The 26667-nt window shown below is 41.6% G+C and overlaps 2 protein-coding genes across 2 annotated transcripts; one reads left to right on the forward strand and one right to left on the reverse strand.

Annotated features, from left to right (window-relative positions):
* Positions 8603–9592, forward strand: LOC104772720. Its single transcript, XM_010497303.1, has 4 exons — positions 8603–8896; positions 9018–9110; positions 9164–9284; positions 9507–9592. The coding sequence occupies exons 1-4, from the start codon at positions 8603–8605 to the stop codon at positions 9590–9592; spliced, it is 594 nt and encodes a 197-aa protein (XP_010495605.1).
* On the reverse strand, positions 11088–12737 carry LOC104771375 (B-cell receptor-associated protein 31-like). The gene is made up of 2 exons (XM_010495891.2): positions 12323–12737; positions 11088–11623 (listed from the first exon to the last, which is right to left on the reverse strand). The coding sequence occupies exons 1-2, from the start codon at positions 12603–12605 to the stop codon at positions 11250–11252; spliced, it is 657 nt and encodes a 218-aa protein (XP_010494193.1). The 5' UTR covers positions 12606–12737; the 3' UTR covers positions 11088–11249.

A 26667-nucleotide genomic window follows, 5' to 3' on the forward strand; every position in this document is an offset into this window, starting at 1 on the left:
TCAATGCACATAGATGCAGACTCAAATGAATAAAACTAGCATGCAAAAATTTGAAATAAGAAAATTAAGAAAATAAAACACAATGTTAAAAATATTCTAGGACCCTCCCCCAAACTTAAATTACACAGTCTCTGTGTAAATAAAAGTTGGAAAAAGAATCCAGGAATCACACAAAATGAAATGAAACTAAATGCAATGTTATTTATAATGATTGGATGAAAGTGGTACCTCATGGGTTGGTGAAGAAGGAGGTAGTAGCAGCCTCCATAGTCGCCAACGTGTAGCCAGGGTCGTCACCGGCTTCAGCGGATGCCGGGATTTGCTCGTCAGAGAGCTCGGTGATATGCACAGACGACTTGCTCGGACCAGCATCCGAGGGGTTGATCGAGGGGGACATCGTGTAGCTCATCGGGTAGGGCATCGGGTAATACGATGGGTATGGTGGAAGAGGTCCAGAGTGATCACCCGTATAGCCACTCGCAGGGTGCATCGTATACGGCATTGTGTATGGCATCTGGTAAGGCGGAGGGAAAAGTCCTAAGTAATCACCCGATTGTGTGCTCGATGGGTGCATCGGATAAGGCATCGTGTATCCCATCGGGTTAGCGTCGGATAGGCGTCTGAATGGTTTCTCCGCGAGACTTCAGATCTTGTGACAGTCTCCTCGACTTGGGGCTCATAAGAAGATGCTCTGTGAGGTTCTGGAGGTGTCAGTCCTCTAATTGCTTCAACTGCTTCATTGTTTCTCGGTGAGGGTAACGGGTACCAATGAAGCTCATCTTGCAGAAAACCTTGAAGAATTTTGCCGGAGTCTCCACCTCTTTCTGCTTCAGCCTCCGCGAGGCTTGTCGTGTGCGTTCTCTCTGCTCCTCCTCTCGCTCATGGTTCCCCTCCTCTGTGTGTTGATCTTCTTCTTCAGCCGCTCGCTCAGCCACCTTCTCAGCCTTCTCAAAAGCTGGTCTCTTCCCTCTTGCAACCGCAGCTCTGCTCCTTAACCGAGACATTTGGATCTCCTCTTGCTCTCCTCCACCAACATCAGAATCGACTTCCATAGGGTCAGTAACAGTTCTCTCGGACGTAGACAGGTCCCTACGTCGAGGAGATCGGTAAACAGCACTCGCCATCAGACTTGGTGAACGAACTCGGTGGTCTACACGATCGGTTGCTTGAGCACCGGATCGGGTTGAGCATCGGGTTTGAGAAGCGAAACGTCCAGCCAGCGGTTGGGAATGCAAAACGTTTCCTCTTCCTTGGTATTCTCGAGGTTCGACGGCATCACCTCTAGTTCTAGCAGCGGCGGAGGTTGATCTTCTTCCCTTCCTTTGGTAGGTCTTCATGTTCGGTTCCATTATCGAATCCTTGAGAAGAAAGAAAAGCTAAACTTCGATATTAATAGGGTTAGTTCCCAAAAATCAAAGATCACTCGAGTTTGAGAGAGAATAGAAAGTAGGAAAACAAAAAGCTCTAGGGTAGAGAGACTTATCGTAGCTGCTGAGGGAGAGGGGTTCGAAACCTTTAAATAGGGTAGGGTTAGCAGCTTGGGCTTCACCGAGAGTGGGCTTGGTCTGTGGAATTTGGACTCCACTCGCCACCCGAGTAGAGACACGATCGGGCGCGTCGAGTTTGGTGTCGGGTTGAGCCTCATGTTCCCCAATTTTTCCTTTTTCACTTTTTTTTTTTTATAAATAAATATGCAAAAATAGAAAACCAGGTAGAATAAATAGATAAAACTTAAAACAAAACAAATGATACCTTTGGGACTTTCTCCCAAGTGAGCTTGTTTAAAGTCACTAAGCTTGACTCTTCATGTTCCTTAAACATGGGATCTAAGAGGGAGAGGTTCTGGAATCCTCTCCACTGTAGCAGGCTAATTCAATTCATTCTCTAAGTCTTGTCCAGGTTCCACAGCAAATGTGGTGTTGACTTCTTCAAGATGTTTGACTTTCTTCTGCTTTGTCTTAGTGGAAAAAGCTTGACCATCAATGGTTGGCCTCTTAATTCCCTTCTTGACATCAAACTCCATCTTGAAGTGCCCACCATGCTCAATTCTGATCTTGCCTTGCTTCACCCCAATCACTGCACCTACTGTTGCCAAGAATGGTCTCCCTAGGATCAGTTGATCGTCTGGTTCCTTATCCATATTAAGGATCATAAAATCAGTAGGGACTTCCACCCTTCCAATCCTGAGAGGCAAATTTTCCAAGGTCCCAGTCGGATGTCTGATTGTTCTATCAGCTAGAACCAAATACATACTACTCGGTTTAAAACTGTTGAAACCCAACTTGTTGGCAACTGACAGTGGCATAATGCTAACTGAAGCTCCTAGGTCGCATAAGCAGTTCTTGAAAATCCGAAGTCCTATTGAGCATGGCAAAGTAAAAGAGCTAGGATCCTCCAATTTTTACTCGATTCGCAGCTCAGGATCTAAGCACACTCCACTCCTGAGAATCTCAAACCCAATCTCCTTGACAGCTTCCTTAACCTCATTCTCCAGCCGAGCTGCCTCCTTGGTGATTTCCTCTTGAAGTTCGTGTGGTGGCAACAGCTTAGGAGGTGGAGCTTTACACTTGGCCATACGCTCTGCAAGCGCCTCTAGTTGGATGTCAAGTGCAGCATTGAACCTTTCCTCTAGTTCCCCTTCTGCTGCTACAGGTAGTTGAGGTTGATCTTTCATCTCAACATCTACTCAATGTATCATCCGATCACCATCATCGGGTAGGTCATCGGGTTCCACCTCGGGTTGTTCTTCAATTTGTGACTCTCGAACCAGTGCTCGATCATCAACTCGATCAGTCTCCTCGGATGAAGGCTCGGGTTCATACTCGGATTTGTAGTGCTTGGTCTCGTTTATCCCATAGTGATCCATATCCTCCTCATCTTGAACATCACTGTCCTCAGTGAGGTAATCCTTATAGTCATCATCAAGGAAGATGGCTTGGGCAGTGGCATAATCCTTAGGGTTCTGAACAGCTTTACCTGAGAGCTGGTTGATCTTTGGAGATGGTTGGTTGTTGTGGTGGCCCTCTAGGTACCTCAGCTTAGTGTTGAGCGAATCATACTTGGCGTTCAAATCATTGTATCCTGAATCGATCTTGTTGCTCATCTCCGCAAATTTTTTTGCAGTGTCCATAGCAGCTGATGCTTGATTCTGAATCATCTGCTGAATAAGGCCGCGTAGGTCAGCTTCTTGTGAATTGTTCTGCGGGCCTTGGTGTTGTTGGAATCCAGGTGGTGCAATGGGTTGGTGGTAGTTTCCAGAATACAACTGCTTAGGGGCATAGCCTTGATTGTATTGGACAAAAGGCTTCTATTGGACATGGTTCCCTTGAACTGCAGATGGGTAGGTTTGGTCCTGAGGATTGGCAACAGTTGGGTTTCGGTAGGAAAGATTCGGATTCGGCTTGTAATTGTTGTACCCTTTGTTGTAACCTCCTTGGTTGTTGATGTAGTTAACATCCTCTATCTGTACAGTCTCCCCATCTTGTTGTAAAAACTGCTCTTCCTCTGACATGCTGCTGCTGGTTGAGGAGCTTGTCGAGCTTGTCATTGAGGGCTTTCATATCCCTCTTGTACTTGGCATCTTCCTCTCCAGTAGATCGCACATTGCGATCGTACTCCTCATTGTAATTCCCATCAGATTGAGCCAAGTTCTCCACTAGGTCCCAACCCTCATCAATATCCTTGTTGAGGAAGTTACCATTGCTTGCGATGTCCAGTAACATCCGTATCTTGGGGACCACTCCTCTGTAAAGTGTACTCAGCAATGAAGCATTGCTGAAGCCATGATGAGGACATCTGGTAGTGTATCCCTTGAAACGTTCCCAAGCTTCACTGAACGTCTCATTGTTCTTCTGAACAAAGCCGGAAATGTCATTTCTCAGCCTTGCGGTTCTGGGGTTGGAGAAGAATTTGGCTAAAAACGCCTTCTTGCAAGCTTCCCAGGTGGTGATGGACTCCTTGGGGAGTGATTTCTCCCAGATGTGCGCTTTGTCTCCCAAAGAGAATGGGAAAAGTCGGAGTTTGAATCCATCCTCACTAACTCAATTTATCATGGTGAGGCTACAGAGCCTATCAAATTCATCCAGATGATCCAATGGGTCCTCCATTGGCAATCAATGAAACTTGTTGCTTTGTATCATCTGGATGAGACTACTCTTGATCTCAAAATTGTTGTTCTGCACAGCAGGTGGCACAATGCCATTCCTTTGAGTATGAGTAGATGGAGCATCTCCTGCTCCTATGTTGGTCCTTGCTTGAGGAGCTGGTGGACCGTTCTGATTGTTCATTGTCTCCTCAATGGTTGCTGGTTGCGGTCGGTGAACTTGTTGTTGTCGAAGTAACCTTGGTCTGTCGACGTTGTTGATGAATGGACTCAGGTTTTGGTTACCCTTGGATCGTGTTTGCATGCACAAGTAGGTGACCGAGTGTGTACACGAGCGTCAATTCGATCCAGGTGATCGAGTGACGGGTCGGGTGGGTGCTCGGGTTGTACCTGAGATTCAATACAAACAAAAACGAAAGCAAACAAGTCAGATTCTGAACCAATATAAATAAAAGAACTTGATCTAGCAAGTGCTGAAATCCTAAACGTAGTAAAATAAAATTCAACCAAATGGCAACAACGCCAAATTGATAAGCGGAATTTTCACCCAGGGTATCAATTCCCTATGCAGTTGTAGTACAAAGGGTTATCAATCCAAATGGTTGTTTATGCTAGCAGGAAATATGCAATCAGAATAATGCAAGTCAAGCCAAGCAATTAAGGATTTTTATCTAACAATCCTAAAATGTTTAAAGAAAAGAATATAAACAAGGAACCACACGACCTAAGCACTCGATGCAAGCATTAGAGTATCGGGTGGGGTTATCGAGTAAGTAAATGAAGTATGAACAACTCGAGGGATTACTCGAAGCAGGTGATCGTGTACCTGTTCGGGTAAGGGATCGAGTGATGAATAAAAATGATAGCAATTAAGATACGAAAGCTTCTAAGGATGGGGTAATCGAATCCTAAGTATCCCTGACCAGTACAGATGTCTTACATGCCTCAAACAACTATTTTCTAGACAATGGATCTCTAAAATCTTGTCAAAGCACTCTCGTGATAGAAACAATCAACCTTGATCACTCCCCTACCCAACTCTCGTTGGAGAAACATGACCAAGCAGGCATTAAGATCCGATTCATTATTGTCAGTAAACCCATTACTCATCTAATCTCTTAGGCTAAGTGAGTAAACACCCTAGATCTAATCTCACCCTCTCGGTTTGTTGACATCATTAAGAACACCAATCTAGATGGAAATCTATTAAATATATACAATCAAACTAAGACATCCTAACCGATCAAGAACACAAAATCATCTATCCCATCCCTAGAAACTTTACTACACTACTCGGAAATCATAGCAAGAAAGATAAAAGCAAATATAAACGAAAATTGCATTGTAATAAACGATAGAGTAGAGAAGTAAGAATACAAGATAGAAATCTAAAGAAATGATAAAAAGATATGAAACAAATCCTAACAAAAAGTGAAAAGAGTTTTGAGTCGCTCAGTCCTCTCTCAGAAGCTCTCGCTCTCTAGTTTGAGGGTCTGCGGAGTGCTCGTTTGCGAGGAAGGAGAGGAGGGGTTTATATATGGAAACCCCTTTGACCTAGCTTCCCAGTCCTGCCCGAGGGTCTACTCAATGGGGTACACGAGGATATGGTCGAGTTACTCCTCGGATAGATGTTCGGGTTGTTCTTCCTACTCTCGGATCATCCTCGATCGGTTGGGTTTCAGACTATTCTTGCAGCTCGATGGCTTCTTCCGGTACATGCTCGGGTTTGTCCTTGTTTTCCCCCATTTTAGGCTCTTAAGCACTTGTTTTCATCCAAAGTATGCAAATGCAAAAATGCAACACCCTAATTGGCCTAAAAGTGAATTCCTACAGTTAATGACCTAAAGCTGCTAAGTTAAGGGTATAAACAATGCAAAATATGGACAAAAAATGATGCTAAAAACATGTAAATTAGAGAGTTATCAAATACCATCAAAAGATCTCTATCTTATTGTTGGGGCAACGCCACACACCTTTTGTGGATCTCTCAAGAATACCCTAAGACGCGCACCTCTTTATGAAACACTCTCTTGGTATTTATAACAATGGCTCAACCCTAAAGTTGACAACTTTCATATTCTAAACCGGTAAACTAACATATTTAGATAACTCCTAAATAGAATTAATCCTAATTCCATAACTCGGTAGGATTAGTATAGCTTGCACCTCAATCTATCTTCAAGCTTATGCCAACATTAAGAACTTCTTGATGTAACTAGTAATAGGCTTATCTGACCTTTCATTTGCATTATCGTGTGAGGTTCTGGTGAACTACTCTTTCACTGGCTCTAGCTATTATTGGATTTGAACTTTAGCTTAGGACTCCCTGTTCTTGTTGTAATGGATATACCGTCGAATCTTGATTCTTCGTAGCATATCAGAGATTAAAAAGTCTTGGACCAATTGGTTAGAGGGAGCCTTTATGCTTTGAGAGATATGGGGAAATTCTACAATAGAGTTTTAGGGGTATTTTTTCTAGTATTCTTGATTGTAACCAAATAATTCAGGATAAATAGAGGATGAATCGTTTCTGTTCGTAGCAGATTGATTGTGTAATTTTTTCTTCTTTACCTATGAATATGATAAGCTAATTCTTCCTTATATATTAAGGGCTTTTTTTTGGAAATGCGCATTGTGGTTCTTTTTGGCTTTATCATATCATGCTTGTGTCTCTTTTAAGGAAATGTACCGATGGGTGAATGTGTTGCTGTGAAATTTCTATAATTGTTTGTTGGTTCATTTTAAAGGTTCACGGTTAGTTCATATAAGGTATACTTGATACTCGATGAATTCATTCTTGCCCTTGCCGGGGAACTACAAGAAACAAGCAAGCGGGTGCGCATAAAAAGCTTCTCTTTCGAGCTTTGTTTATCTTATTATTGCCACTTAACTGAAAATTTCCATCAACTCGTTGCTTGGAGGCGATCATCGAGAGGATGCCAGAACTGGAGAAGCTAGAGTGATGAGATGCGAGAATATGTGATGTCAAAAAGGAAAAATCAGCAATAGGATTCTTCTCTTCTATTTTGCTCTTTTCTGTTATCTCTACATTAATCTCAAAAGATAGAAAACGAAATACACATTATTAGAGAACTCAAGAAGAAAACTGGTGCTAGTGAATGATGTTTGGTCTCTAGTTTTTCCACAATCTTATAATGTTTTTGAGGCAGGAGGGTGCTCAGATCATTTACGATGTCGGATCAATTTAAACATGTCGACTGAGGTGCACTCCACTGCTCGTAAACCGTTTAAATTTGTAAATGCCACTGTAGAAATGGAGGATTTTAAACCATTGGTTGCAGATTTTTGGAAAGACACAGAGCCCATTTTCCTGTCCACTTCGTCTATGTTTTGGCTCACGAAGAAATTGAAGGCCCTCAAGTGGCTGATACGTCGGTTAGCAACTGAGAGAATAAGAAATCTGGTAAAACAGGCAAAGGATGCATATCTTACGCTTTGTCAGAAGCAAGGAGTAAACCAAACAAATCCCTCTCCACAAGCTATGCATGAGGAGGCAAAGGCATACACCAACATATTGCCGGGTTAGAAGAGAAATACTTGAAGCAAAAATCAAAAATGTATTGGTTGCAGATTGGGGATCAAAACAACAAAACTTTTCATCGAGCAGTTTTGGCTTGTATTGCGCAGAATTCAATAAGAGAGATTCGCAAGCAGGATGGTAGTGTAACGTCAAAAGCTGATGAGATAAAAGCAGAAGCAGAGAGGTTTTTTCGGGTGTTTTTGCAGCATAAACCAGCTGACTATGTTGGAGCCTCAATTGATGAGCTCCAAAACCTAATCTCTTTCCGATGTTCCGTGGACGATAAGCAAAAACTTACTCGCCAAGTTACTGTAGAAGAAACAAAACAAGCGCTCTTCTCGATGCCTAAGGACAAGTCCCCGGGACCTGATGGGTACACTACAGAGTTCTACAAGTCGGCTTGGGAGTTTGTTGGACCAGAGTTTGTAGTAGCGGTTCAATCTTTCTTCGTGAAAGGTTTTTTGCCGAAAGGGGTTAACCCTACGATTCTTACTCTTATACCAAAGAAGTTGGAGGCAATTGAAATGAAGGACTATAGGCCGATCTCATGTTGTAATGTGCTCTACAAAGTCATCTCAAAAATCCTTGCTAATAGACTAAAAATGATATTACCTCTATTTATCTTCGGGAACCAGTCCGCTTTTGTCCAAGATCGTCTTCTTATAGAAAATCTGCTTCTCGCAACGGAGTTGGTTAACGGGTACCATCTAGACTCTGTATCCAGTCGATGTGCTATCAAAATAGATATCTCCAAGGCTTTTGATTCAGTTCAATGGTCCTTTCTTGAGAATGTCCTACTCTCTTTGGACATCCCCTCAGAATTTATTCACTGGATTATGCTATGTGTTACCATAGCATCTTTCTCGGTTTAGGTTAATGGAGAACTTGCCAGTTATTTTTGCAGTTCTAGGGGCTTGAGACAAGGCTGCTCCCTCTCACCATACCTGTTTGTTATTACTATGGATGTACTGTCTAAGATGCTAGATAGAGCTGCAGGTTTGAGGAGTTTTGGCTATCACCCGCAATGCAAGAATCTTGGTCTGACTCATTTGAGTTTTGCTGACGATCTAATGGTTCTCTCCGATGGTAAGATGCGGTCTATCGAGGGGATTCTGGAAGTGTTTGATAGCTTTGCAATTCGATCACGGCTTCGGATCAGTATGGAAAAGTCTATTGTCTACCTCGCGGGTGTTACTGATTCATGTAAACAAGAGATTTCAGATTGTTTTCAGTTTGGTGTAGCTCAGTTTCCTGTAAGATATATTGGTTTACCGCTAGTAACCAAGCGACTCTCATCTGCGGATTATTGTCCTTTACTGGAGCATATCAAAAAGAAAATAGGATCATGGACGGCTCGTTTCCTTTCCTATGCAGGTCGTCTCAACCTTATCTCTTCTTTTCTCTGGAGTGTCTGCAATTTTTGGTTGGCTGCATTTCGACTCCCACGACAATGTAGTCGCGAGATTGGTAAGATCTGCTCTGCATTCCTCTGGTCTGGTCCATAACTCAACTCTCATAAGGCTAAGATTGCTTGGGGAGAGGTTTGCACACAAAAATCTGAAGGAGGTCTAGGTCTACGATCATTAAAGGAGACAAATGATGTTTGCTGCCTGAAGTTAATCTGGAGGCTTGTGTCGAAAGGTGATTCCTTGTGGGTTCAGTGGTGTCGACTCTTTTTATTACGGAAGGAGAATTTTTTGTCTATTAACCAAAATACCTCTAGGGGATCCTGGATATGGCGAAAAATCCTCAAATATCATGATCTCGCTAAACAGTTTAGCAGAGTAGATGTGAAGAACAGTACCCAAACCTCCTTCTGGTATGATGATTGGTCTCCACTGGGACGTCTGATTGATGTAACAGGTGAGCGTGGTTTCATTGACCTTGGGATAGGCCAACATCAGATGGTGGCTGAGGCATGGTCTAACCGTCGTCGGAGACGGCACTGAGTAGAGCACCTAAACCACATAGAAGAAGCGCTAGCACTAAAGTATCAAATTCGCACAACTGCAGGGGATGTCTCTTTATGGAAAGGCAAAAACGATATCTATCGCACGTGGTTCTCAACCAAAGAGACATGGCTCCATATACGCACCACACCTGACCTGGTATCGTGGCACAAAGGAGTCTAGTTTGCTCATGAAACACCAAAGTTCTCTTTCTGTGTTTGGTTGGCCACGAGAGAAAAACTCTCAACAGGGGACAAAATGCTTCTCTGGAACAGGGGAATCTCTCCAACTTGTGTTTTCTGCAATCAGTCTATCGAAACTCGGGATCATCTCTTCTTTACGTGTGGGGTCTCCTCAGGTATCTGGGACAATCTCGCAAAAAAAAATATACAAGGCTCGGTTTTCTTTGAATTGGCATGCACTACTTGGGACAGTCTCTGCTGCATGGACGAATAAAGAAAAAGGATTTCTGGCTCGCTATATTTTTCAGGCTACGGTTTATACTCTCTGGCGTGAACGTAATAGACGAAGGCATGGTAAACATCCGATTACAGAAGTACAGTTGATCAAACATCTTGACAGACAAGTCCCAGATCAGCTCTTAGCGATTCAGAGGAGCGGAGATAGGCGCTATGATAATGCCTTACAACTTTGGCTAACTTCAAGATTTTAGTTTCTCAACAATTCCTACACTTTTTAATGTTTACTTTTTAGCTTATATTTTTGGCTAACAGTTACACTGTTGTAAAAACGTACATTTTTCTTTTTGAATCTAATTTAATATTTTATTCAAAAAAAAAAAACAAGAAGAAAACTAGTGAAAGACACTGTACTGGGATCCTTGTTGCATAATGTTAAAAAAATCAAAGAATTGATGGAGAGCTTGTTTATATTAAACCCTATAATGTGAATAAAGGCAGTCTCAGTCAAATACTCAATTGCATTTTACGACATAGATCTAGTGTCGGCTTAACTAGGAGGACGGGTAGTACGACTGTTCCGGGTACATAGATTAAATGGATATATACGTATAAAAAGGAGGCAAAAAAAAAATTTGTAAGCTAAAAAAAAGCACAAAAAAAAAGAATTTATAAGTTAAAAAAGACACAAAAAAAATTTGTAAGCTAAAAAAGCACAAAAAAAATTTATAAGTTAGAAAAGACCCAAATAAAAAAACTTTTAAGCTAGAAAGGGCATAAAAAAATTTATATAAACCAAAGAAACCCAAAATATATTAAAGGGCACTTTTTCTGTAATTTGCCCAGGAACATGTAATATATTTAAGCCGTCATTACATATTTAAGCCGGCAAAGCCGTCATTACATATTTAAGCCGGCACGACGTAGATCGGCACAAATTGTCATGTCCACATAGGTAGGGTGATGTTAACCTGTATGTATATGGTAAAAAGATCTTTCCGCAAATCATCGTCTTTCAAGTTCAAATCCACCTGAAAACACCTTTTGACATCGATGCCTATTCTCATATTGGAATCTCAGGTGAATAATGTTGTACCAAACTTACTAGATTGTAATATAAGTAAAACACGGTCAACGATGAGACGTTATAGCATAATACATAAAGCAAGAATCAGCAAAGCCACATTTACTAAAGTTACTTTGTTCTCTACAAAACAGAATTCCTTACATTTTTGTTTTTACATACCCTTCTTTCCTTCTGGACTATGGCCAATAGACTCCAACTGGTTCCTCAAATTCTGATTATCTTCAAGAAGCCTATCATACTCTAGAAGAAATCCATCGGCTTGCTTCCTCAATGCCTCTGTTTCACCTTTCGCCTCTTTTAGTTCTTTGCCTTTGCCTTCGCTCTCCGATTCTACTGTCTTTATCTTTGCCTTTAATGCTGCGATTTCTTCCCCGAGAGCTTTCACTTCTTCTCCACTTGTAGTTTTCCCATCCTCAAAACCTCTGTTCTGTTTCTTTGCAGTCTCCATTGTCTTCCTCAACAACCGAAGCTCTCTAATGTAATGGTGAAGGCGATCAATCATGAGCGAGAGAAACAGCACAAATCCTGTAATATCAGAACGTTAATAGAACTAACATAATCGAGAGATAAGTTGTGAAATCCTGTTATTTCTTATTTCTTAATCCATACCTAACTTGATTCGAAACCAAACATTAAGTGAGAATAACCCTAAATTAAGATTTGTACTAAGATGGCAATAACATCAATACGATCAGATCTAGTCTAATGATGATGATAGTAGATAATTCCTGAGCGAGAGAAACAACACGAATTTTGAAATGTAAAAAGTACATTAACATCAGGAGTAGCCCTAATTATATCAGATTCTTCTTAGAGTGATCATAGGATCACAAATTTACCTCATCACACTCCTCAATTCAATAACTATACGTACAAATTGTTTTTTTACTGATTCAAGAGAGTAACTCTAAGCACACCAGATTCAAATGGTTATATGATGAAATCTACTCCTTTTGAAACTGAATAAGGGAATCAAGCTTTGGCCTATCTACATCCATAATTACTGTTTTAAGACACCACAATTCTTGAAACTATGCAACATCAATCAATACTAAACGAATAGTAAACCCAAAGCACATCAGATTCATATTAGAATTTGTAATATGATCAGATCTAAAGGATCATGATTCGTCCTAATAACACTCTTTAATCCTACAACTATTCCTTAAAAAATTAATTTCTGACTGGATCAAGAGATCGAAAAATTTAGTGATTTATTAATACCCATAAGAGAAGCTTCGAGGAGATGCTTGGAAGCGAGGACCTGATCAGTAGGATTTAGAACAGCACCATCTTCAGATCGGCGTCGTATATTAATCAAACTGTAAACGCTCGACAAGAGCACGACGAACACGGTGGTTCCGATGGTTTTAACAACGACGGGGCCTCGGCCACGTTTGATTCGATCGAAGGTGAGGATGATTAGCTTCCGGAGAGGCGTTTTGAAGAGGAGGAGGAGAATTAACGCCATTTCGGAGAAGATCACCGAGTAAAGGAGGTGAATCATCGTTCGTTCGTCGCCGGTGAGAGTATAAAACCCTAGATTTTGATCGGAGAAGCAGGAGTAGAGATAGAGATGAAGGTGTTGTTGTTGTTGTTGTGTCGGTCAATGAATATATATGAAAAAGCGTTACGAGTTTTAACTTTTTTAAGTAAGCTTTCGATTTGTTTTTCATTTTTTTTTTTGTTGGGATGTTAATAAATGCCACGTCATCGTATTTTCTTAAAACGTATTTGAAACACACATGTCGGCAACGAGACACGTATTTGGGAGGTACTTTACTTTGTATAAACAAAAACAGTTGTGGTCATTATTATGGTCTCATTTTATATCACACTTTTAATATATAGGGTGTATAGTATAGGTGTATAGTGGCAAGAGTCTCGGGAGAATTTGATGATGATATATACACGTTTATTCATAAGATACGATGATCGACCGTATGGTTTAAGGAGGTTGAAACCTCAAAAACTAGTATCGCAGATGTTTTCAAAGTTTTGGTTTTGGTTTTATTATTTTTTAGTTAGAAAGATATTATTAAATTATGTAAAGATTTTGATTTTAGATTTTTTTAAGGATTCAATAGTCAGTGTTCATCTGTCCAAGTTAGGGATGTTGTCGTGGGTTTAAAAACCCAGCCCAGCCCAAATCCGAAAATAACCTACCCAGAAAAAACCCAAGTTTGAAAACCCAAATGAGTTTTAGGTTCTAGTGGGTAAACCCGAATGGATTTTTAGTTTTGTGGGTAAACCCGTGGGTACCCGAATTTTTTTTTGTCTAGACTCTAGTAATAATATCCAGATAAGAGAAAAAGCAAAACAAGACATCAACACAAGGAAGACGATGTCTATGTTCAAATCGAGGATGGTGGCTATATGTGTTTATCAAATTGACTAACCGTTGAGGATGGTGACTCTTAGGGATGGTGATGGCGACTCCTAGGGATGGGACTCCGTTGAGGATGGTGACTCTTACGGATGTGGTGATGGCGACTCCGTCGAGGTCCTTGAGGATGATGGCTCGACTCGAGAACGACGGTGGCTGATAGAGAGAAACCGAGAATCAACTTTGAGATTTTTTAGGGTTAAGAGTGAAGGTTGTATAATATAAAACGACATAGTTTTGGTTTTTCTTTTTTTTTCTTAAAGTCTTGTGGGTACCCATAACCCAGTAAGATAAACCCGTTCGAGATTCTACAATTTGGGTACCCAGACCGTTTTTAACCCACTTATTTTTAACATAAAAAGCAGATCTTCGGGCCTTCTATTTTTACATGGGTCTCGGGTACCCATTGGGTTAAAACCCACTATTAACATCCCTAGGCCAAGTCTATTTTTTTCTCTTTTCTCTCGCATCATTTTTCAAAAAGAGAAAGTAGTTTTAGAGTTACTTTCCGGTAACGACCGACCTTACCAACGGTGTTAGTCGGTTCATCTTCCAACATCGCTTGCTCTCTTAGTAGTGTTGGCTGGCTTATCGTCCAGCATCAATAGCTTTCTTAGCAGTGTTGGCTGACTCATTGTCTGGTACCGTCTGTCACTTGTGACAGCGTTGGCTGCCATCTGCCCAGCACAGTCGGTTACCACAACGACGGTGGCTGATTTCTCGTCCGGCATCGGTGGTTCATCCCCTTTGGCTGGCTCTTTTCCGGAATCCTCTGACGTCGTGTGGCTGACTTTTGGTTATCTTTTTGCAGCCGTAGATTGGCCTTTTTCTTTTATTTGTTTTCATCATCCGGGCTGTTCCGAATTCTTTTCGTTGCTCCTCGGCTTTATCTCTAGTCGGTTCTGGTTGGGTTTTATCTTGAAGAAGGCTTGACTGGTGATAAAGAAGATTGGGATTTGCTTGTAGCAGTGGAGAAATTTTGATTTGGTTGTATCGAAATTAAAATCATAGGTTTTAAGATCTGTAGACTTTGGTGAACTTTAGAAGTATGGACAGAACTATTTCATCTTGGTTTTCCCAATGGGGTTGAGATGAGGAGGTGGAATTCCGGCGGGGCCGGTGATACTGCTTTCATCACAAGCAAGACACGAAGCCAAGGTAATTTGTCCACGTGTCCACTGTGCAACGTCTCCTAACAACACGTGCAGTCTTTGACTATTGGGCTTCTGTTTTGGGCATGGCCCAATAAAGATGATTCTAATTGTCGAAGCTTATCCTATCCCATCTTATAATAACATCTCGTCTGCCTATGTTAGTTGGTTTTGGGTTTGAGAAACGGTCGTAGTTGTTTCTTTTCCTTCAAGCTTAGGAAATTCGTAGTTGAATGTCTAGCATAAATTTCAGGTTAATTGGATTGCACTCATGGTTCCACTAGGTTGCGCGTTAAGTGTAAAGGTTCCTGGGATGGGGGTTAAGTGAGAGATTAAGGTTTTTCCCTTTTAATATCTTATTTTATGTTGGAATTTTCTGCTAGATTTACTCTATCTATGAGTTCTTTGTTAGTTTGATCTGTTTTCTTTGTGCAACTTAGACCGTTTCCAATATCATTCCCAATGATAGCAGTTGACGTTGTGTTTTGAAATCTGAAAGAGAACTTGAAGATGATTATGAAGATGTTTACTTTTGAGTAAATGAAAAGGAGATTATCTATCTTCGTTTGATAATCTAATAATGTAATGCTCATTAGCTTATCGAGTTCTGTAAGTGGAGTTTTCCACTGTTGTAACCCTTTGCAACACTTATGTTAAATAAAAGACAAACACTTATAAGGAAAAAAAAAGTGTTCATTTATATAAATAATTTACTAAAAATTTGTTAAAAACTGTAGTCATAACAATTTACTAAAAATTTTCTAATGTGTGTTCTAAAAACTCTATCTAAGACCTTATCAATTTAATATTAGAGTTTTTTTTTTCTCATTTTTCATTCGGGCCATTTCATGGTATCAAAAACAGCTTTCAATTCATCAACCATCTAAATCGGTTTGATCCGAACCACACTAGGTGGTATCAAACATGGAAATAATGTTGGAGATCTACAGGGAGAAATACAGAAACTAAATCAGGACATGACTAGCAAGTTTCACGCGATGGTGGAGGCGTTCAATCTACTTGTGGACACTTTGATGATGGGGTTTAAAGGAGACACTAGAGTGCTATACGTTCTACCCAGCGGAGTGGAGGCCTACAACAGCAGCTGCAGGCACCGGGAGAGAACTCCAATCCGTTCGCGACAACAAAAATGGTGAAGCTTTAGTTCCCTCTTTTCAATGGAGGGGATCTCAAAAGATCCGACCCATTTTTTGTTTATAATATAATATTAAACTAGTGATCCATACTTACTAACAACCTAAGTCTAATCAAACAGCAACGGATAACATAAAACAATATCATTAAACCAATAACTAATTCCTCACAAAATCATCCAACAAAGTCATAAAATATTAAACCAGCAATCTAGCAACATTCTAACGACTCGACTCTATCAACCTAAAAAAGCCAGACATCACATCAACGAGCCACTAGAGCATCCTCCTCTTCATCGCCTTGATTCCAAGATCACAATTTGCATTTACCTGCATCACAAACAACAACTGAAACGCATGAGTATTATCACAAATACTGAGTGAGGCAATCCTCCCATCTACTAGGCTATACACACAAGCAATTGAGGAACTCCATTCAACAAACAACAAATAAACAATCAAACCAGGAAAAGCAAGTATCAGCCGTCTGCTGAAGGGTTTGTGTCGACCGACACCCTCCTAGAGTCGATTGACACAGACACATGGCAAAGGTTACATCGACCGACACACTCCTTGTGTCGATCAATGCATGCTCAACATTTCCCAAAAACCCTAACTCTCGTCGATCAACATCTCCACATGCATCGATTGATACTTGTTAGGTTTCTTGCACCGTCCTCGCGGTTGCGTCGACCGACACACTCCTTGCATCGATTGATGCAACTGCCGAGCATTGTTTTCCTCGAAGCTCCAAGTCAGATCTCCTTTCCCAAATGCACCAAACTCCCTCCAGAGTCACATAGGAGTCTCACAAAGCCTCAAGTACCAAGAAGACACTCCAACAAAGCAAGGAATACCACACAACACATAAACATGAAAATAAGAGAATCTCAAGCTTAGATAAGCCATGATCATGCACTCACTTTTGCAATAACAAGATTTCGACCAACAAAACGACGAGAACACACTCCTAGCACGCGTCTAACATGATCCCAGCCTCAAATCTCTCAAAAACAGCTAGAAATCTCCAAAAACTCTTAAGAACTCTCAGGAACACTTTTATCTCTTTTTTTTTTCTCTCTGGAACGACAAATGAGCGGCTGTGTAAACCCTCAACTTAACTTCCAACTTATAGACCCCGGTTTAGGGTTTTTTTTTAACCAAAATCGCTCTAATTTGACTATTTAAAACAAACAGATCAAACCAGAATTTGGATGTGTCGATCAATGCACTATTGTGTCAATCAACACACATCCATAAACCAACCAATTTGGTTCAAAGATGTTAGAAGATCAGGCGACATGTAGAAGCAAAGTTAAACAATACATCGAATACAACAATACCCTTGGCAGAGACCTGATTCTCCAAACCAACATCCCTACAGGCATTCACTAGCCCCTCATCCTTCTCCTGAGCCAACCAAACTCTACTCAGAAAATCTGGCCGATCAGCCGCCGCCTAATGCAACGGCTCCTAAGAAGCATCACACAACCTCAATGTGATAATCTCTCCCACCTGAGACTCCATATCCTGCTCCTTAGCCAAAGCCGCTGAAACGTCCACACCTAGACTCCCAATCCTCACTTTGGACACACGGAAAACAATCTCACTAGAACCCCATAATTCCAACGAGACAACCGGCATCAACCGCTCCTTACAAAAACTTCCAGAAATACTAGCTAGATCAAACTAACTCATACTCTGCAGCTACGAACAACAATCACACAAACATACTTCTGCTCCACAAGCATTTTACATTTATAGACTCTGATTCCTCCTCCAACTGACCACTTTGTGATCCACCCGAACAAGCCACTTAAGAACGTATCCCAGACACCACCTCATCTAGTTACTGAGTCACACAACCAACCACCCTAAATGACCAAGTAACAAGAGAGGTGGGCTGGAATACTATACTCCGTGCAGCCACATAAACAATTCTCTGTCGAATCCATCGATTCACCATCTTAGCTTTAACCCATAAGCTTACAGAGGTTACAGCTCAAACCGAGCTTGTTGGTTCAACCAACAACACAACTTAACACAAGTCAATCCAAACAAAAGATTATATAAACACTCAATTAAAACACAAACTAACCGTTACAAACTCAATCCCACAGCTCATTACCTAGCCAGTAGTTTCATGCAGCTCTGTACAAAATTTCGTGACGATCGGACAAGTTTTGAACTCTCAAATGTTGCCTCGAAGAGGCCAACACGAACTGTTTCTAGGCTTCTAGATCTGCAATTACTGGACCAGAAAGAAACGTCCATAACTTACTGAATATAACCCCAAATCAAGCTCAGTCATCGTCTACATATTCTTGACAGCGAGACATTTCCATAGAGTCTTTAATCGTGAGCTGATTCCATCTGGTTCGACGAGAACCATCCTCGCAAAACCGGAACTCGGAAACGCACATGTTCCATACTTATCATAAATTGCCCCATTTACCAGCAATTGAAATTACTTGTTCAGGAAGTCGAGCATAATTCCTTCAATTTAACTCCGAATAAGAATCCATCAATTGCTATGCATGCTTGACTTGTTAGAGATCACGCCAATAACATCACCTTTCTAAAATAATGTGAGATCCCAAGCCGGTGAGCCTCCAAAGTCGGCTCCTCCACACCGCCTTTATCTCCAGCTTTCTTCCACTTCCTTACTCTGCTTCAGCACTATTTACTCCGGGCTTGTTCTTTCACCACCAAAGAAGCTTCCCACAGCCATGGAAGGACTAACCAGATCCATTGAAGGTTTGCACCATCTCCGGAACGTAACTTCTCTCTCCTCTCAACATGGCTCTCTCTCTCTTCTCTTCCTCTTTCCCTCACTTTTCAATAACAACCAAATCTCATTGAAAACTGCACCACATCAACCACAAACACTCACGATAACTGACATCATTATTTCACCCACATTAGTTATAGTTTTCATATGCATTTAAGAAGAGCTTGATAAGATTTCAGGTATAAAAGATCTATTATCAAGTATATTAGGTTTCAAGAAGGTTTTACAGGTTTTATAGCAAAAAAGACCAAAAGAAAATGAAAACATGTTTCAGGATAGATTCAAAGCTCTTTAGTGAGAGCCAGTTTTGAAGAACTTTCATAACTGAAATGATATTGTGTTTGGTGTCTTTGGAAATCTGAGAGAGTCATCTTTCTCCTCGAAGTGGAGTCAAGTCAATCCGTTCAGCCATCCGGAAGATATTCCCATTTTACTAAGACATGTTATAAACCGACGTAAAGAGAAGCATCCAGCCGATGGGATTTTATTGAAGGCCTTACCAGAAACCATCACGGTGGCCCAGTCCAAGTCTTCACCACGTTCCAGAACCTTCCTACTCCGCCACTTTTCCTGCACTCAAGAAGAATATACGTTTTTAGCCTTACAAACCCTAATCCAAGACAAAACCCTAAAAATACTCTTCAAGACGTAGGGTCTCAAGGTGTGCTCTTCATTGCCTCTTAAACCGCCCTGCTGTGCGACCCTAGAAGACCCTAGACGACCAGAGAAGCTCTCTTGCTCGCCGTTCCATTGAAGCTGGAAGATCCACCATCTCTCTCTTTCTACTCTTTCTAGTTCTTCCATACTTTCATTGCTTTTGGGAGACGAGCTAACTTTTATGACAAATAGAGAAGTTCCCTTTGAACCCCTATTGTTTATTGATTCCTTTTTGATGCTATACTTTATAATATCAATGTCATTTCTTTGCATCATGAGCGAGTAGTTTTATTTGGTGGGTTTTATGGGGTGATTCAAGGGGAATTCATGGTTCGCTTCAATTATGTTGTTAGATCTTATTTTTGGTTCTAAATTAGAGTTCTTTTGGGACATCATATTCTGAACGCATGTGCTTGGATTGATCACCAAGTGCTGATCTAGAGAACGGGATCGCCAACCGCGTTATCCTACTTCTTCGAACTAGTGTTATACCAAAACCTCGCATCGTAACCTGCGTAAGTTGAGTTGTGGAGTTTGGTGAATGTATCGAACTTGTTTAACTAGCTGGTTGACATGCATCGTTGCTTTCGAAAATTGAGTAACGGAGTACGAAGACTTTAGACTTTTATTCTAAGATAATAGCTTTTTAGTCATTAGTGTTTCTTAGTTGAGAACCTAGACCGAAATTAGTATTTACTTGTTAGATCTTGATAGTTAATATTGGTTAGAACCATGAAAACTCTGCGATGACTCCCAAACGCCCAACACCTAACGCTTTAGTCTTATAGTTTTAAAACGCTTTTATTTACGCTTTTTTTATTTGCAATAGATATTAGGAAAACCAAAACCAAAACCCCCAACTCTTATTTAGTCTTAGCCATAGTTTTTATCTTTTAATTCAATTCGTGTTAGCTATTACTCTCTGTGGAATCGATCCTAAAATACTACATTGAACCCAACTCTTGTGTGCATGTGGAGTCATTGTGTTGAATGAAGACCCAACTCTTGGTGCATGTTTCCTTCCTACAAAGTGACTCTTGGTGCATGTATCTCTATTTTCGTCACTCCTCTTTGAGCACAAAATAAAATGATTATTTTGGGCTTTCTTAGGCTTGTATTAGGCTCAAAGTGGGCTGGACTTGATAGATATAATCTACAATATAATTTCCCATGTTCTCTTTCCTCCAAATATCTTCAAATATCAACTGAACAGCTCCAACAAGCTGTTTGGTCCTTGCCCTTGTCATTGGTCCAATGGGTACAAGCATAGCATCCTCAGTTACAAGCTCAACTTCCACTTGACCATCCTCATTGCTTCCCATTATCATATCATGCCCTCCTCTTCAAAAGGATTTGTCCTCAAATCCGGACCATCTGCAACAAATGGAGCGAAATCAGAAACATTAAAAATGCAACTCACTTTGTACTTACCTTGCAAATCAACCTTGTAAGCATTGTCCCTGATTTTCGTCAAGACTTTGAATGGACCATGGGCCCTTGTCATTAGTTTAGACTCTCTTTCAGCTGAGAAACGTTCCTTTCTCAAGTGTATCCATACTAGATTTCCATATATAAACCCCCCCTCTTCTTCCTCTCGCCCTAGCACGCCGCAAACCCTCAAACCAGAGAGCGAGAGCTTCTGAGAGAGATCTTGAGCGACTCAAACACTTTTCTATCTTTGTTAGGATTTATTTTACTTCTTATTTGCTATCCTTTTAGATTTCTACTATGTACTCTTCTCTTCTACTTTATATTTTTAATACAATGCAATTTTCGTTTATCTATGCTTTTATGTTTTCTGCAATAAAATCTGAGTAGTGAAACAAAGTTTCTAGGGATGGGATAGACGATTTGGTGTTCTTGATCGGTTAGGATGTCTTAGCTTGATTGTTTATGTTTTATAAATTCCCTTCTAGATTGGTGTTCTTAACGCTATCAACAAACCGAAAGAGTGAGATTAGATCTAGGGTGTTTTACCATCGAGAGGTGTAGATGAAATGCTTGAATCAATCAATGCTAGAGATTTACTCACTTAGCCTAAGAGATTAGATGAGTAAGGGGTTTATTGACAATAATGAATCGGTTCGTATTGCCTGCTTGGTCATGTTTCTCCAACGAGAGTTGGGTAGGGAAGTGATCAAGGTTGGTTGTTTCTATCACAAGAGTGTTTTAACAAGATTTTAGAGATTCATTGTCTAGGGAATATTTGCTTGAGGCATGTAGGACATCTATATTGGTCAGGAACACTTAGGAGTCGATTACCCCATCATTAGGAGCTTTCGCATTTTGATCGTTTATATTTTTATTTATTACTCGATCCTTTACCCGAACAGGTACACGATCACTTGCTTCGAGTATACCTTCGAGCTGTTCATACTTTCTTTGTTTACTCGATCACCCCACCCGATCCTGTACTCGAATGCTTGCATCGAGTGCTTAGGTCGTGTGGTTCTTGTTTATTTTATTTCTTTTAGGATTGGTAGATCAAAACCATTTATTGCTTGGCTTGACTTGCTTTCTTCTGATCATATATTATCTGCTAGCATAACAACCATTTGGATTGATAACCCTTTGTACTACAACTGCATAGGTAATTCATACCCTGGGTGAAAATCCTGTTATCAATTTGGCGCCGTTGCCATTTGGTTGATTTTTATTTGCTACGTTTAAGATTTTAGCACTTGCTAGATCAAGTTCTACTATCTACTTTGGTTCGGAATCTGACTTGTTTGCTTTCGTGTTTGTTTAATTTGCTTTTCAAGTACAACCCGAGTACCCACCCGACCCGTCACTCGATCACCTGGATCAAGTTGACCTTTGTGTACTCACTCGGTAAACCAATTGTGCATGCAAACACGATCCAAGGGTAGCCAAAACTTTAGTCCTTTCATCGACAACATCAACAGACCAAGGTTACTCCGTCAACAACAAGTTCAACAACCGCAACCAGCACCAGTTGAGGAGACAATGAACAATCAGAATGGTCCACCAGCTTCTCCAGTGAGGACCAACATAGGAGCAGGGGATGCTCCATCTACTCATACTCAAATAAATGGCATTGTGCCACAACTGTTAAAAACAACAACTTTGAGATAAAGAGTAGTCTCATCCAAATGATACAAATCAACAAGTTTCATGGATTGCCAATGGAGGACCCATTGGACCATTTGGATGAGTTTGATAGGCTCTTTAGCCTAACCAAGATTAATGGAGTTAGTGAAGATGGATTCAAACTCCGGTTTTTCCCATTTTCCTTTGGAGACAAAGCGCACCTCTGGGAGAAATCACTCCGCAAGGAGTCCATCACCACCTCGGAAGCATGCAAGAAGGCGTTTCTAGCCAAATTCTTCTCCAATTCCAGAACCGCAAGGCTGAAAATGACATCTTCAGCTATGTTCAGAAAAACAATGAGACGTTCAGTGAAACTTGGGAACGTTTCAAGGGATACACTACCAGATGTCCTCATCATGGCTTCAGCAACGCTTCATTGCTAAGTACACTATACAGAGGAGTGGTCCCTAAGATACGGATGTTGCTGGACACCGCAAGCAATGGTAACTTCCTCAACAAAGATTTTGATGAAGGTTGGGATCTAGTGGAGAACTTGGCTCAATCTGGCGGCCATTACAATGAGGAGTACGATCGTACTGTGCGATCTACTGGAGAGGATGATGCTAAGTACAAGAGGGACATGAAAGCACTCAATGACAAGCTAGATAGGCTACTCAACCAGCAGCATTGTGTCCATGCAATCTCCGAGGAAGAGCAGTTTCTGCAAAAAGATGGGGAGAATGCTCAGCTAGAGGATGTGAACTACATCAACAACCAAGGAGGTTACAACAAAGGGTACAACAACTACAAACCAAATCTGAATCTATCCTACCGTAACCCGAATGTTGCAAATCCTCAAGACCAAGTCTACCCGTCCGCAGTTCAAGGAAACCAGAAAAAGCCTTTTGTCCAATTCAATCAAGGCTATGCCCCTAAGCAGCAATATTATGGCAATTACCACCAATTAATTGAACCACCTGGATTCCAACCACAGCAAAGCCCGCAGAACCAATCCCAAGAAGCTGAACTCCACGGCCTAATTCAGCAAATGATACAAAACCAAACATCAACTGCTATGGACAATGCAAAATGGTTCGCGGAAATGAGCAACAAGATCGATTCTGGATATAATGACTTGAATGCCAAGTATGATTCTCTCAACACCAAGCTGAGGTACCTAGAGGGCCACCACAACAACCAACCACCTCCAAAGATCAACCAGCTTCCAGGTAAAGCTGTTCAGAACCCCAAGGATTATGCCACTGCCCAAGCCATCTTCCTTGATGATGATTATGAGGACTACCTCACTGAGGACAGCTATGTTCAAGATGGGGAGGATATGGATCATTATGGAATAAATGAGTCCCAGTACTACATATCCGAGTATGAACCCGAGCCTTCACATGAGGAGACTGATCGAGTTGATGATCGAGCACTGGTTCGAGAATCACAAACCGAAGAACCACCCGAGGCAGAACCCAATACACACCCGATGATGGTGATCGGATGATACATCAGGTAGATGTTCAGATGACAGATCAACCTCAACTTCCTCAAGCTGAAGAAGGGGAATTAGTGGAAAGGTTCAATGCTGCTCTTGTCATCCAATTAGAGGCGCTTGCAGAGCGTATGGCCAAGCGAAAAGCTCCACCTCCTAAACTCTTGCCACCACACGAACTTCAAGAGGAAATTGCCAAGGAAGCAGCTCAGCTGGAGATTGAGGTTAAGGAAGCTGTCAAGGAGATTGGGTATGAAATTCTCAGGAGTGGAGTGTGCTTAGATCCTGAACTGCGATCGAGGAGAAATTGGAGGATCCTGGCTCTTTTACTCTGCCATGTTCAATAGGCCTTAGAATTTTCAACAACTACTTGTGCGATTTGGGAGCTTCAATAAGATCGGTTCAGGATCATGGGATCCTTTTCTATCAGATAGGAAGGGCAAATGGAAAGATCTTATCAACGTCCATGAATGCATAAACTAGATTAGATTAGTATTTCACGTTGTCAGCATCATGCCACTATCAATTGCCAACAAAATGGGTTTCAACAGTTTTAAACCGAGTAGTCTGTATTTGGTTCTAGCTGATAGAACAATTAGACATTCCATTGGTATCCTGGAAAATTTGCCTCTCAGGATTGGAAGAGTGGAAGTTCTTACTGATTTTATGATCCTTGATATGGATAAAGAACCGGACGATCCAGTGATCCTAGGGAGACCATTCTTGGCAATGGTAGGAGCAGTGATTGACGTGAAATAAGGCAAGATCAGAATTGAGCATGGGGAGCATTTCAAGATGGAGTTTTGCGTCAAGAAAGAAATTAAAAGGCCAACCATTGATGGTCAAGTCTTTTCTACCAAGACAAAGCAAAGAAGAGTCAAGAATCTTAAAGAAGTCAACACTACATTTGCTGTGGAACCAGGACAAGACCAGGAAGATTGGTTGAGCCAGTATGTTCCAGCGGAGAGGATTCCAAAACCTCTCCCTCCTAAGACCCATGCTTGAAGAGCATGAAGAGTCAAGCTTAGTGACTTAAAACAAGCTCACTTGGGAGGAAGTCCCAAAGGTATCCTTTTTATTTTTCTTTTCTTTTAATTTTATTTATTTACTTTGTCCTATTTTTGATTTTACATATTTATATATATTAAAAAAAAAGGAAAAAGGAAATTTTGGGGAACCCGAGACTCTACCCGAATCCTTACCCGACGCGCCTGATCGTGTTCCTACTTGGGTGGTGAGTGGAGTCCAAATTCCACAAACCCTAGCCCACTCTCAGAGAAGCCCAAGAAGCCAACCCTCTCTATTTAAGGAGACTCAACCTCACAACCTCCTAAGTTTTCTCAAAACCCTAAAACTCTTTGTCTCGCAAACTTCTTCTCTCTACCTAGAAATCGAGTTTTCAATCTTTGTGGACTAACCCTATTAATCTCGGCTTAGTTTCTGTTTTTACCTTCAAAGATTCAGCCATGGCCCCAAATATGAAGACCTCCAAAAGAAAGGGAGCAGATCAACCTCCGCCACTGCTAGAACCGGAGGTGATGCCGATGAACCTCGCGAAACCCAAGGAAGAGGAGACGTTCCACATTCCCAACCGTTGGCTGGACGTTTAGCATCTCCAACCCGATGCTCAACCCGATCCATCAACCGAGCAGGAGCTCGAGCAACCGATCGTGCAAATCCCCGAGTTTGCTCACCAAGTCCGGTGGCGAGTGTTGTTCGCCGATCTCCTCAACGTAGGGACCTGTCTACGTCCGAGAGAACCATCACCGACCCCATGGAGGTCGATTCTGATGCCGATGGAGGAGAACCAGAGGAGTTCCAAACCTCCAGGCTGAGGAGCAGAGCTGCGGTTGCAAGAGAGAAGAGACCAGCCTCTGAAAGGGCTGAGAAGGTGGCAGAGAGAGCAGCTGAGGAAGAGGATCGAGACATAGAGGAGGAGAGCCGTGACCGAGAGGAGGAGCAAAGAGAATGCACACGCCAAGCTTCATGGAGGCTGAAGCAGAAAGAGGTGGAGACTCCGGCCAAGCTTTTCAAGGTCCTTCACAAGATGAGCTTTGTAGGAACCCGTTTCCCTCACCCTGAAACAATGAAGCAGTTGGGAATCGCTAGAGACGTCGAGTTCCTATTCGACATGTGCCACCTGGGCCAGATGATGCGAACCAACCTCGAAGCTTATGAGGAGAAGACGGTTCACTTCCTCTCTACGCTGCGGTTGCACTATTTTGATGACCACCCGACCCTACTACCCGATGGGGGGATCGGGTTCATCACTTTCTGCATGCGCAACAAGGAGTACCGACTCACCTTCAAGGAGATGGAGAAGCTGTATGGTTTCAAGGCTGGGAGTGGAGAAAGCATGGAGGTGAGCAAGGAGGAGATGAAGTCCCTATGGCTGACAATAGGAGACAAGGTCCCCTACAAGTCTACAAGCTCTAAATCAGCTCAAATAAGGAGCCCGTTTTGAGGTATTTTCACTAGTCCCTCGCCTGCACTCTTTTTACTAGAAAGGAGACTGGGAATATGAATGATCATGAGCTCTAGCTGCTAGACATTGCCTTGTGTGGAGTCTTAGACAATGCTAGGGATGGTACACCGCTGGTAGGAGATGTTGCGGATACTAGCATGATCTTTGTGCTGCTCGATCAGTTCCTCTACCTAAAGTCTTGGGCAATGAAAGCCAAGAGAAGAGATGGAGCTGGAGAAATCTCAATAGGTGGATTGGTCACACCAATTTTATTAGCTTGCGATGTGCCCTTGAAGGGAGTGGTACATGAGCCGAGATGGCTAGACATCGACTACCTCATGCTGGCGAGATACTTGGCTTATGAGAGGCCAAACAATATGTTGCTCTTCATGTTCGTGCATCCAGCTGCCGTAGCTA

Source organism: Camelina sativa, chromosome 20, assembly GCF_000633955.1.
Source record: "Camelina sativa cultivar DH55 chromosome 20, Cs, whole genome shotgun sequence".
Classification (NCBI taxonomy): Eukaryota; Viridiplantae; Streptophyta; class Magnoliopsida; order Brassicales; family Brassicaceae; genus Camelina; species Camelina sativa.

Excerpts from the sequence above, each read along its gene's own strand:
- LOC104772720 (XM_010497303.1), top strand. The coding sequence starts at position 8,603 with ATGGATGTACTGTCTAAGATGCTAGATAGAGCTGCAGGTTTGAGGAGT. Across the intron at positions 8,897-9,017 it reads TTGGTGTAGCTCAGTTTCCT|GTCGTCTCAACCTTATCTCT; the intron begins GTAAGATATATT and ends TTTCCTATGCAG. Across the intron at positions 9,111-9,163 it reads ACAATGTAGTCGCGAGATTG|GCTAAGATTGCTTGGGGAGA; the intron begins GTAAGATCTGCT and ends AACTCTCATAAG.
- LOC104771375 (XM_010495891.2), bottom strand. The coding sequence starts at position 12,605 with ATGATTCACCTCCTTTACTCGGTGATCTTCTCCGAAATGGCGTTAATT. Across the intron at positions 11,624-12,322 it reads CCTCGAAGCTTCTCTTATGG|GATTTGTGCTGTTTCTCTCG; the intron begins GTATTAATAAAT and ends CTGATATTACAG.